Source organism: Lissotriton vulgaris, chromosome 3_1 (genome assembly GCF_964263255.1).
Source record: "Lissotriton vulgaris chromosome 3_1, aLisVul1.2, whole genome shotgun sequence".
Lineage (NCBI taxonomy): Eukaryota > Metazoa > Chordata > Amphibia > Caudata > Salamandridae > Lissotriton > Lissotriton vulgaris.
The window spans coordinates 1,315,762,990-1,315,777,118 of NC_141689.1; the positions used below are offsets into that span (position 1 = coordinate 1,315,762,990).

General features: G+C 43.1%; 1 protein-coding gene across 5 annotated transcripts in view; it reads right to left on the minus strand.

The window, feature by feature from the left end:
* Positions 1–14,129, minus strand: part of PAQR3 (progestin and adipoQ receptor family member 3) — a 656,943-nt gene that overhangs the window by 603,515 nt on the left and 39,299 nt on the right. For all 5 annotated transcript variants that reach the window (XR_015309345.1, XM_086961801.1, XM_086961798.1 and 2 more), the window contains exon 2: positions 7,226–7,477. Coding sequence is in view for 3 of the 5 variants with exons in the window: in XM_086961798.1 (XP_086817924.1) it covers positions 7,226–7,410 (185 nt within the window). In the remaining 2 variants the exon portion in view is untranslated. The remainder of the gene's footprint in view (positions 1–7,225; positions 7,478–14,129) is intronic.

Here is a 14,129-nt window from a genome sequence, read left to right on the forward strand (position 1 = left end):
GACTTCCATTAGGAAGTCAAAAATAAAGAGAAATTCAATTGAGAATAAATGTTCTACTATTCTATGTTCTCACACTTCCACAAATAAAAACAGATACTCACTCAAGTGTGTGGATCCATCGCCTGCAACAGCAAAGGCCCCAAAATACAACGGGGAGACATCAAGTTTTTGCCTTGAAAATTGATCAATTCTGCCGATGTAGATGGCTGTGGTATTTGGGCGAGTAGGGTATTTATGTATATGCTCGACTGCCACCCAAGGAAACCTTCCAAACACAGACATTTCTGAAAACTAGACACCCAGGGGTCTCTATGGTGGTATAACATGTGGATCGCACCACGTTTTCTTACCCAGAACGCCCTGCAAGTGAGGTACCATTTTTATTAGAAAGTGTCGGGATAGCTGGTGGTAGGAATTTTGTGGATACCCACTTATTCTGGAACATTCCCTCAGACAAATGCAAGGAACACACATGATTTTAGCCATATTTTAATATCTGCAGGGCATTCTAGGTAAGAAAATGTAGTAAGATCCACATAAGCCACAACAACTCTGGATTCAACTGTGTCGCAAGGTTTCAGAAATGCCCCGAGTTCATAAGGTTCCCTAGTAGCCAGCTGATCCAGAGCCTGAATAGTGCAGCCGCTCAGTATAGCAAGTGAGAGGAAATTGGGATTTAACCCGTATCTGCTGGCCCTTATATCAAAACTACGCCCCAAAGAATGAAAATGCCCTCTCGCTGGCCATGGGGATGCTTGGGGTTTGGAGAAAAACTGTTGGGGCATTAAGGGTAGGGATGGGCTTAATCACAGGACAGGACAGGTCATCCCCTCCCCCTCCCCCCAATTTGTTTGTAATATCCCTATCATCCAGTGGGCTTTCTTCTCCCACACAGGCACAGGTTAGAGGTAACTACTCCAATCTTCACCATATGGGACAAAAGACTGTTGGGTCTTAGGGCTGGGAATATAACCAAATGGCTCAAAGCAGACATGTGACCTCCCCATTTTTTTAAAAAATATTATTCCCAGACCCCCTCCTCCCCCCTCCCCTCCTCCAGCTCAGGTAGGAGGGAGTGGGTTTGGGTAGAAATATTGCATGGCCAGGCTGCCCCACCATTTTTTCTCCTTTATAGATCAAAGCCTACCGACAGAACAGCTATCTGGTTTATTAATGACATCTTAGAGACATTTGGAAAGCTTCCCTGAGAAAGCATTCTGCCCATTGCTTGCCATTGGCTTTGTGTTTTGTAACTCACATTTGCTTGCTTTCCATTTGCTGGCTTTATTTGTTTTAGGTTGTCAAGCTTGAGCTTGTCCCTGCCACGGCCCATGCCTTATGTACTGTATTCTTCCACCAGTACTCGTATTCTGTAAAAAGGTCTTTAAATCTTGTTCTTATCTGGTCACATTTGCTGTGCATCTTCGGAGGCAGCTTGGTGTTTACTTTTCTTTCTCGGACTTCAAAGTGAGAGGATTTATGTGAAAATTATGCTGGTTAGTACGGATGTGCTGGAGGAAGGCTGTACGATGTAAAAAAAAATCTAGTACACAACAAAATGTAAATGTCTAAATTAACTGTGCAGATATTTCAGAATCAGGAAAGCACTAATGAAGAACATTTTGGGTAATTCTGAAGTGTGATGGAAACAAATATTTTAATATGATCAAAACAAATCAATACACTAGGGGATGAAATTTGCACACATTATCCTTTGTGCGCTGTATACTTTTATCTGTAAAACAGTATATCTGTGCAAATGTAAAGGTCATTTCAAATTAAGATCTGCTGTCTGTAGTGGTAGTGCACTACCAAACCATGTATACTCCACTTTACCCCACACAACACTACACCACTCCATGCCAATGCACTCTACTCTGCGCCACTCAACACTACACCACTCCACACGGTCACGGCACTCTGCTCCACTCCACTCCACTCCACTCTGTATCCACTCTACTCTGCTCCACTCCACACTAATGTGCTCCACGCTACTCAGCTCCACACCACTTCACATTCATCTGCACCACGCCACACCCACGCTACTTTGCACCATGCCAGAGTAGAGTACTCTGCACCATGCCACGCCTCTCCATCCCACTGAACTCTACCCAGCACCACTCCACTCAACCCTGCACCAATTCACTCTATCTTTGTACAAAAATGCAACAATGGTATAACAGTCGCACATCTCTGCTTTTTGAGTGGTAACAGAAAAATGTTAAGCAGCAATCGTGTATATGGATATTAGAGAAAATGAATTTCTCCATCCAGGCACATTTGAAACAGAAAATAGTAGAGCACTCTTCAGATGTGTATACTACAAAGCGTAATAATCTACATATAGTCCATATACCATGTCTCAGTGTGTATGATAAAAACTTGCATGTATTCTTCGGAAAAAAATATCTGAAACTTTCCAAATGTGGCAGTAGAAAAGATTTGCACTTATTGGTGGTTATAAGCAAGAATACAACAATATCATCACTTTGATGACATCATTTTACAAAAAGATTACATAAGTGTTGAGAATGTTGTTCCTTAAGCTGATACATGTTTCCTCCCTACAATGGGACTTTTTCAAGGCTATGTCTAATCAGGATTGAGTACAAGTCTATGGGCTAGATGTAGGTAGCCCAATACCGGTCGGTAACGGACGAAATTACCGAATTTCGGCCATTACCAACCGGTATTTAGGGTTTGAGATGTAGGAGGCAGGTTTAAGAATTCGGTAATTTACCGAACAGTAATTTAAATACCGATTTGGTAAATTACCGAATCCTTAATGTAGGGAGCACTCAAGTGAGTGCATTTTTCATTTAAGGATTCGTTATTTACCACCAACTACAAGTTGGTGGTAAATATCGAAAACCATTAAAAAAGCGATTTTGTGCTTTTTTAAAAGTGCCATGTGGCAGACTTGTGGCACATGTGCACCCATGCACTATTCAGGGTTGCAACAGGGTGTCAAAGTGACACCCTGCCACCCTTGTAAGTCTTCCCCCCATTACCGATTCGGTATTTACCAAACCAGTAATTCCCATTCATTCCCATGGGCCTCAGGGCCCATAGGAATAAACGGTAAATACCGAATCAGTAAATACCAAATTTTACAGATTCGATAACATTTACCGAATCATTACTTACATCACATTTACCGATTCCTAAATACCGAATCGGTAAAAATTGGTATTTAGGAATCGGTAATATGTGATTACCTAGATCTGGCCCTATATGTCCTCTAATGTGCCGACCCAACCAAAAAGTAAGTACTTATTTAATTACCCCCCGAGTTAAACTTCCTCCATGCAGTGGCAAAGGAAGCTGCAACTTATCTGTCTCGTGTCTATATAATAATACTGTGATTTACTAAGCGCGACAGCTACGCCCCACACAGGGGTGTCCCGGTGCTAAAAACACTAGGTAGATAGGCGTCAGAGGCAAGAGTGCGTATTTTAGGTCTACAATGCTACTGTCTTGAAAAGCCATGTCTTCAAGGCTTTTTTAAAACAGAATTCTGACTTGGCACTTCAGAGAGTGGCTGGGAGGGTGTTCCACAATATGGCTGTTTTGACCATGAATGCTCTTCCACCCAGTCATGCTTTCTCAAAGCGCGGAGTCTGCAGCCAGTTGAAGGAGTTAGAACGCAACACCCGGTTTTGTTTGTAGGGGCAGAGTCTTTCCTTCAGATACTTTGGGCAGTTTCCATTCAGAGCCCGATAGGCCATTGTCATGACCTTAAATATGATTCTTTTCGCTACTGGTAACCAGTGGAGTTTGTGTAAATGCGGAGAGACATGTTGTCGGAATGGAATCCGGCAAACCAGTCTCGCAGCCTCATTTTAAATCATTTGAAGGCGTTGGATAGCATATATTTAGGGAGGTCAAGGTACAATGCATTAGCATAATCTAACCTTGATGTAACTGTAGCGTGTACAACTGTTTTGCGACAATCTTCCGGTAACAGGTGCAGGATTTTCCGGAAATTTTTTAACATACTAAAACAGGTCGCAGAGACTTGTTGTATTTGGGCTGAGAAGGTCAGATTTGCTTCCCATTTCACTCCTAGGTTTCGAATAGAGGTGGCTGGGGATGGAGGAGTGCCCATTTCAGCTCGCCACCAAAGTTCTGACTCGGGCACATTACCTTGCCCAAAAAACAGAACCTCTGTGTTTTCCGCGTTTAGCTTTCGTTTATTAGAATTCATCCATAGAGCTATATCACGTAAGCACCCTTTGAAATTTTTGAAACCATCCACCGTCTGCCCTTTAAAGGAGAAAACCAGCTGGGTGTCGTCAGCATAGGAAATAGCCTTCACCCCCCAGTTGGCAATCAGAGAAAACAGAGGAGCTAGGTAAAGGTTAAAAAGTAAAGGGCTCAATGCTGAGCCCTGGGGTACCCCGCACCAGAGTTGATTCGCTTGGGATTCATATGGCGTGAGGGCGACTTTCTGAGTGCATCCACTCAAATAGGAGGTCAGCCATGTGAAAGCATTTCCCTCCAGTCCGGCTTCTTTTAGGCGCTCACCAAGGATAGTATGGTCAACAGTATCAAAAGCTGCTGACAGATCCAGGAGCACCAGCAGCGCCGGTGCTCCTGAATCCAGTGACCACCTAATCGACTCTGCCACCTCCACTGAGCAGACTCTGTGCAAAACCCTGCTCAAAAACTTGATTGCGTATCATGCAAAATCCCATTCTGCTCAATGAAGCTCGTCAATTGGCGTTGAACCAGTTTTTCCAGCATTTTTCCTGGAGCGGGTAGAAGAGAAATAGGATGCAGGTTTTTTAAATCGCCCGGGTCTCCATTTTGTTTTTTTTTCAGTGGGAGAAGTGTCGCATGCTTCCATTTATCTGGGAAGATGCCAGTTTTTAAGGATGTTTACCAAATACGTAGCAACCCATCCACCAACGAGGGTGGTAGCACCTTCCATAATTTGGGCGGGCATGGATCATCTGGGGCTCTTGAATGGCATCTCTGAATTTCAATTTGAGCATCCTGTGGCATAATAGGAGAAAATTTGCTAAGCCTAAGTAGCTCCTCCCGGAGTGGAGATTTATCTTCTATATCACACGAAGTCCAAGCCCAGAAATAAAGGGCTGCTGAGTGTATACCCTTGTACTGAAGTAAAGGGAAATAGGAGGTCCCTTTAGTAATAGAGGTACTTGATAAGCCCTTTCATTGCAAATCACATCAAAACTGGTGTGCCGTATAATCAGACCTCCTTGCGCAAAAATGACACTCTACACTATTTCACTTTAGACCAGTCTAGGCCACGCCACTCCACTCTACACCAACCCACTCTATACCACTTTACTCAAAACTAATGCACTCGACGCCAATATACACAGCACTCAACCTACTATACACCACTGCATTCTACGCTGCACCACTGCTCTCTACCCCACCCTACTCTGCACCGTCCTTCATTGCACTCAACGTCACTCTACTATACACCACTGCATTCTACGACAGTCTACTCTGAACACAGCACTGTCACTGAACTCTATGCCACTGTACCCTAAGTCACTGAACTCTACTCTGCACCACTCTACTTTATGCCACTGCAGGCTATGCCACTGACTCTACCCTGCACCAATCTACTGCACTCTACGCCAATGCACTGTACGCCACGATACTTTATGCCACTCTACTCTGTTTCGCTCCACCCTATGCCACTGCACACTACGCCACTCCACTGTACTCTGAAACAATCTACTCAATGCCACTCTACTCTACGCCACTCTATTCTATGCTGCTGCACTCTACACCAATTTACTCATAAATACACTCTACACCAATGCACTCTACGCCAATCTACCCTGCACTATCACACTGTATGCCACTATACTCTACAACGCTCTACCCTGCGACTCTACACCATTGCACTCTACTCTGCACCACTGCTCTCTACGCCACTGCGCTCTACATCAATACACACCCCAACACTACTCTGTGCCACTGCACTCTACTCTGCATTACTCTACGCTAATGCGCACTACGCCTCTCTACTCTCCACCACTCTATGCCAACGCACTCTACACTACTATGCACCACTGCACTATACTCTACTATGCACCACTGTACTCTTTGCCAATGCACTCTACACTACTCCAGTCCTGCACTACTCCACTCTATGCCACTACTCTATACCACTGCACTCTACCTTGCACCACTCCACACCTCTTCACTCTACTCTACGCTATTTCTATGCCAATCTACTCCACTCTGCACTATTTAATTCTGCTCCAGTCTACTCTACACCACTCTACTCTAAACCACTGCACTCCATACCACTTTATAAACTGTTCACGTTCTCTGCACTATAGTTTAGTGCACTTAAGTGGTTACAGTGCTAAGTCTATAGCCCCACTCAGGAAGTGACTACTGTAGGTAGAAAACACATTTTAGCAAGCTTTGCTATCTAACACGTAACCAGGAAGAGGCTAACGCCAAAAAGAGTTAGTGCTGGCCTGTGGTCACCACGTCACTGTAAAAGAAACACAAACACAGATCTCACAATACAACTGCCAAACAGAAGAAAACGAGAAGGACCTTGGGATAAAATACGGCCAGAAAAGTACGTGATTGAGCACTGCATGCCATAGATTCCAAACGTGTTTCTCGGCACATGTATGGTATTAGGCCTCTCCAGGCAAGGCTTGATTGCGTAGAAAGTGTGGCAGAGCGCGTTCTTGCCAAAGCTAAATTCATAAGGAAGGCAAAGTATGTCTTACAAAACTAAGAAGGAAATGAAATGCTATACCACACAGGAAAAAGAAAATACACAAAAGTAGATACGGAAGAAGATTATCAGTCACACTTGTGTAGAAAAACAGACTTTCATCAAATCAATATTGAGATCATCGGAGAGTAATATGGAGATCTGAGCTGCAAATTCTGCCTCTCTCAGTTTGAAAAACAGCATAGTAAGCGAAATGGTGCAGAATTGCTCTTTCCTTCATACATTTGGATTGCATGTTTTCATACAGCATAATCGGAATGTCTTTCCCTGTCCCTCTCTAGATGGGTCAAAGACGTTTTGCTGTATTTGCTCCATTTAGATTCATTATTCAATATGTATATTTGTTTAAAAACAATCAGAACAGCTGGTAAACATTGCTCAGGCAGTAATGGATTGTTTTCAATTGAGTTATTGTGCTTGTCTACATTATAAAATCTACTGATTTACATACTTATATACACAATAAGGAGTTGACTTTACCTTTTTAAGCACAGCCGAGAAGGAAGGTAAGCTCTGTACCCATCAGTAATGTAAGGATTGTCCTTGAGGTACACAGGAATTTGTTCATAGGTATATAAGCGAATTCCTCGTGGGACTATAACAGGCCAATACTGATAACTGCCAAGCTCAATGTAATGAGAGCTCTTCTGTGTCTTCTGATGCATGTTGTTGAAACTACTACTCAAAGAGCAAGAAAACCGAAGTAAAAATGTAAACGATGTAGATACATTTCTGCAAAGCAAACAAAACGAAGAATTGTTTTTAATCAGATTTAATATTATATGCCTGTTAATTCAGAATAAGTCATCATACCACATTCCTAGTAACATCCCTTCCTTCAGGTTCACCTAAATATCAACCAATCCCACCATCCCTTACCTCTACCATCCACCAACCAAAGCTGTATTCCCTGGGGCTGTCAATGCTTCATTTAAACCTATGCCAGTTCAAGCTATTGTTAATACTCCCCTAAAGCCAAATTTACAGGATTTACAGTGGGATTACTAGAGGCAGCGAAAACAAAAAATGCCTAAGACCCCCACTGCCCATTCTAAAAATAAAACATCAATACTGGATGAGGTTAGGTGTTTATTACCACATACTTTGTTGTAGTACAACATGGCAGTAGTGTTGTACATGGATACTTGTACCAGCCTCCATTTAATGGATGGAAGGAAGGCACTCAACACCAAGTGGATGGTCCTCAGCTCCAGAAGTTGAATAAGGAGTTGTTGTGTAGTTCCTAGGAATCCCAGGACCTGCACGTTTTGAATGACCTAAACTGAGGGCTTGGTGTCCAATCTGCTTCCGGACACCCCCACAGGATAGGTCAGCCGTTAGACCAGCTACCCCTATAGTGCCACTACCATCCCCCTGTATCTTACAGTGATGTAGGTAGTTTTTGGCAACCACAGAACAGGACAACCCCAATTCCTCAGGGATCATGGAAAACAGTACAGTATTTTTCGCTCAGACACTCATGCTTACTTATTCACAGAAAATACACAGGTTGGTGATTAGGACGCTTCAATAAGTATTAATTGGTCCAGCGTCAGTCTCTTGTAAAACATATTTGTTGTGACAAACAGGAGACAGAAGCATACGAAAGAAATCCCAGGTACCAATATGGTAAACAGTAGATACATTTCTACCATAGTGCTAAGAAGATGAACATATACAGTTCAGATAAGACAATAGCACTTGCATACTCCTATAATGCACGTCCTACGTAATTTGCCTAAATGTACCTAGCCTAGATATGTAGGTGTAGCATGCATATGAGCATATATGCATGTATATATATCCAAGAATCCCCTAGGGAAGAACCAACCCCATCACTTTTAGACAAGACTACAGCAAAAACTGCTGAACAGAATTACACCATATTTGGCAGGAAGGGACATCTTGGTCCTCGGAGTATGCTTTTTGTGGTTTGGTGTAAATTTGTTAAGTGATTTTTGCAATATTAAGGGTCTGAAAATTAAAGATATTTGGACGGTTGGGCACCCGACAGCCTCATGGGTGTCCTGCAAGAGCGTACATTTAAAAATGCAGGCCTGTGATTGGGTGAGATTATCAGGGACGGTCTGGTCTCTCCATGGAAAGAGTCAGCCGTATTCAGTGTCTTCAATATGTTAATCAAAGCCTACATAAATTGGGGCGACCAGACCCCTTCGGTTTCCCAGACAAAATAAGAAAAGAAGATCTGGGTTGGGTTTAAACACATTTCATGAATTTATTTTCAGTGAGAGAGAAGAGATGGGAGTCAGGGGTGTGGACTAGTCCATGGGGCAGGTTACTTCATAAATATACTTGTCCTGTAACAAAATCAACTTGTCTTTTTGGTGCCATGTAGTGAGGCGACAAATTATGGCAGCAATCTCATTACATGAGAGCTCTGATACAGCCTCTCTGACCATGCCAAGGCTCATACCATAGTAGTGTATGACTACTTGCAATCCTCTTATGTTGCCACGTTTCTGCAGATTTACATACTTGTGCTGAAGGTAGTGGTAAGTAATAGTTCCAGGATTAGATTGCCTTTTGAGTCTGTGCAAACCTACTAACTTGCATGTTTTAAGAGTTTTCACCAACTCTTCTCTAATCTTTTCCAATACTGAGAAATGTTGGAAATTTACTCCTGACAATGGCAGACGTAAACCTTCCTCCAGAGTTGGGAAATAAGTGGTTGGAGGGAAATTGAACTTGCAAACACTCAGATTTTCGCATGAGCAAATCTACACATGCTTATTTGCTCATTCTAAAATACAGTTCACAAATATGTTCTACCACTACTATTTCTTGTCCTACTTCTGTAACTTCTTGGTAATTCACGAAAGCCACAGAGCTGCACTTAAAGCAAGGACATATATCTAGGGTGCACTTTTAAAACTTTCTTTAATAATTGGGCCCCTAATTTGGTCTGGCGTTGACCGTGACTTTTTGTGTTTATTAAAATACTGTCTCTCTCTCTTTGTATCGGCTGGCTTCACTGTGAGTGACAGTATTCTGCTCTTTCACAAGGAGCATATCAGCACACTTAGTCGTTTTGTTCAGTGCCAGTAACTTCTGTGGCAGTGTGTGCTTTTTGAGACCAAAAACAATATTTGCTTTTGCCAATGTTTGTTAGAATGGTGAGGATCTGGCAGCTCCCACCATGGTATAAACCATGCCAAAACAAGTCGCACATTGACAAAACTAAAAAGCTGACCACCAAGTTCAGACCTACTGGCTTTGCCAATGCTTGTTTATTTTTGTTTCCCATAATCTTATTGAAACTGGTTACACTGATTTTCCATTATGAATATTTTGGGGAAGTACTAGCATGTATCATCACATGTTACTAAATGACGCTGCAAAGAAATGGTACCTGAAGTTTTACAGTAGTTTAGCAAAATGATTTTTTTTCTGCTTTCATTTTTTTATGAACATTTTGTTTTGAAAGCAAAGCATCATCAGTTTTGCTTTCAAGCAAATATTTGCATCAAATCGAAGAGCATTCTGGGAGCATTATACAGAGCCTCATATTGCTAGACTTTGAAAACGTGTTTTCAAATTTGTTATACTGGAACTACCATCAATAGTGCAGTCAGAGCTTACAACATTTACTTAGAGCGCTCACTCTAATAATTAAGGCTTTCAACTAATGAACCATAAATACAAGTTTGAACAGCATTGATATATGGACAAAAATATTACCTTGACTGGAAACAGTGCCCTTCCCTTCTCCATAATGTGGTACTGCAAACTGGCAGCCAAAGGGTTTGTGCTGCAGGGGGTGGGCCTACTTGTCCCAAGGACAAAATACATATGGAAACTTGTTGCCCTTGACCCCAAACAATATGTCCTGGGCGTCGGGCTATAGGAATTCCACATCTCAGTTAAAGCTCATTTTCTGTTAAAAACTTGTCCCCAGATTGAACCCTATATGACAATTGTCACCAAGCCCTTCCATCGTCTACTTTTAACTAGGTTTCTTTTTAACCATATTCATTTTTATTAGCCGAACCGTTTGACTGGAGTAGGGCGTGCCATTTGGGCGCTTGTACCTGTGACAATTACTCAACCCAGGATACTATGCACTTTTTAATGTTTTGCGATCATTACAGGGTTATTTGTAGCAGGTTTTTATTGCCAATTTTAATGGGAAAAGCTTTTATACAGGTCTGACCTGCTCTTCTTTATCTTCAGCTGTTGAATAACCCATGGGAGATATTTAATATTACAAGCTACCTAGTTGCAGCCGTTAGGCTTGGGAGGAATCGGCTTCCCCTGAAAAGCATCTCAAGAACACCTGTATGATTAAACAAGATCTGTTTTAATGCTGGATTTTTAATTGTGAACTGTTTTTTAATCTATACTACTATTATAAAGGAGAAACTTTCAGGCTTTGAGGCGGGTAAACTCAGGAACCACTGCGCCAATCTACACACCCGATACACCGTACAAAACGTCAGGGTGTGTAGATGGTTATAGGCTAGATTAAGTTAAAAAATAAACCTTATTTAAAAAATGTATTTTAAAAACAAACAAAGTAGTCCCCCCAAAGTAGCGCCGTCCGGGACGTGCGTGCCCACGTCGAGGAGCGGCGTCAGAGCAGCGTCAGAGGAGCGGAGCAGCGGATGTGTGCTTGCAAAATGTGAGTTATTGAGAGATTTATATAGCGCGAACCCGACCCCAGCGGGTATCAGAGCTCTTTACAGTTATCAGTGTTTACAGAATGCAAGCATGAACACGGCTGTCCAGTACTTCCCCACATAGAACTGCACGCCTCTTCATTATGTAGTATGCATCTGTACGAAACAGTAGCTGAGAATCTTTAACAAATCGGTAAACAGCCGTGTGCCTACAGCAGGACCACTGGGATGTTGCTGCCTGACATTCCTGATTTTAAGATCGAATGAAAGTAATGCCTTGCCGAAATCACGTTAACAGGGATGAAAAGGCGCCCACCTTCCTACCCTGTAAGAATTAAACTACAATTCAAAAACGAAAATGTAGCAAAATATTGCAGACGCCAAGGAACAGATTTAGAAGTACTATTCTAACGTTTGCACACTGACACCGGATCAATCTTTGCATATGCCATGCACAGATCAGTCAGTATACGTGTCTGCGCTCCAAAGACTTCTGTTTGTTATGAACAGAACTGTAAGAACAGGGCTACACTGGGCATCGGCTGACGCTTCGATTACAAACAACTTTCAATTTTAGGTGACTTCCTAACAGCGATGGGTGTGTGTGTGTATATGCAACTTTAAAAACACTACTTTCCTTTAAAATTCAGTTGGTGGAAAAGCAGCAGAGAAATATGAGAGCGCAGCTTTGACATTGATAGGAAAAATTAAAAACATGAGCCTAAAATGTAAATGTATATTGTGCAAATATGGGGAGTAAAGTTAATAAAATAGAGGGTGATGATATGGTTTCATCTTCAAATTTACATGCATTTGCAAAGGCAACCATTAGGCCATTTGGCAGCCTTCCCCTTTTATACTCTGTATAATTCAATTTGTCACCTACTGAAAACCTAGCAGTAAACAATTAGATTCAGGATACAAAGAAAACAAACGACACAAAAATGCATAGGAACCACCCTTGCTTGACTGCACTTTAGAGATGCGTATTAACAAGCATTGGCGAAACAAGCAGGTCTAACCCTTTTGGCGATGCAGTACAGCAAGCATGCAGCATGGTCAATCTATATCTATACTACTATTATCTATACTACTATTATAAAAATATGCGTTATTTAAAAAATGTACATTAAAAAAGAAGTAGTCCCTTCGAAGTAGCACCGGCCGCGACCTGCGTGCTGACGTCAGGAGCGCGGTGAGGAGCGACGTCCAGGAGCGCGAGGAGGAGCGGCGGACATGGCGCGGGGGAGGTGTGGTGACGAGCAGCGGACAGGCGGTGAGGAGCGGCGGACAGGCGGGAGGAGCGGTGACAAGCGGCGAGGAGCGGCAGAGCGGTGAACTGAGGAGCGCGGGGGAGGGGCGGCGGCTGAGGTAAGGCTCTGGGGGACCCATGGACAATGTCGGGGCAGGCGGGGGTCGGGGCAGACAGGGGTCGGGGCTGGCGGGGGTCGGGGGACGGGGAAGGCGGTAGACAGGGCGGCCGGGGGCCCGGGCTGCTGGACAATGCCGGGGCGGGCGGAGGTTGAGGCGGGCGGGGGCCCGGGCTGCTGGACAATGTCGGGTCAGGTGGGGAAGCCTGAATGCTCCCGGACAAGGTCGGGACGGGCTGCTAGTCTGGTATAACAGTTATTCGTTACCATATATGTATTAATGGCAACTCAAGTGTTCTTACGTCTGAATGAAATAAAATTTTTAAAGGTTTTTTAGGCCGCCCACATTTATTAATGAATTATATTGTAACCCCTTAAGTGCTGCCTCGGTGCATTGGCCGACGGCAGCACTACCTCCCCAGTGCTGCGCACGACCATTGAACGTCCATTCAGCACTAGTTCGAATGGACAGCGCAGCACTGGGGAGGAATGTGTAATAGCAGCTATGAGGTTAAGAGGTTTTTTATTGTGCTGTGTAACATGGTGTATGTGTTGCACTTTTATGATTTTTATTAACCCAATAAGGAGGTTAGACTGACTGGGTGAGAGGCCCGTTTTTGCCGTGAGCTTTCACACTCTCGCAGGAGCGTAAACGCTTCTGCGTGCCTTACGAGAGCAAGCAATCTGGTTGGCTGGCTGTTGGAATTTTAGAAATGAAATGGCCGCCATTACTGTTAACTGTGATAAACTGCAAGTGATGTGGAAATGAAGTAAAAAGGCTTTATAAGGGGGAAGCAGAAATGCATACGGTCCCCCTAGATTTGGAGAGGAGGTCTCTAAGGTATAAGTACTGTAACAATGAATTACAATCTTGCCGGACTCTCGCTAGATCGTGAATAGCAAAAAGGAGTAGGTGAGTTCTCAATATACTCTACTAGTAGAAATGCAGATTGCGGTGTTTGTTACTGGGAGGATGTTTGTAAGACGTATGTACTGTGAGGCATTGAAGGTGGATACTTTTTTTTTTTTTAAATGTTACAATCTTGCAACACTCGCAGGATTGTGAAAAACAGAAAGGAGTACATGTTCTTTGAATAAACTCAGGTACTGTTACTGTAGAAAGGAGTCTTAGTGAAGATGGTGTTTATCAGTCCACTATTTACACACATGAGCTTGGGAAGAGTTAATAGTAGAGTTAAGGCTCTATCCATTACGTACTGTGCGCACCCATCATCCAAGAGAAGGGTCTGAGCAGACAGGCCAGTGCCTCCACACCCTAGAGAGGTCTCAAAGGAGAGGACATTCACTCCCCATACACCCTACTATGCACACCTGTTATCTGAGGGAGACATCTGAAAGGAGATGCCAGTCCATCCA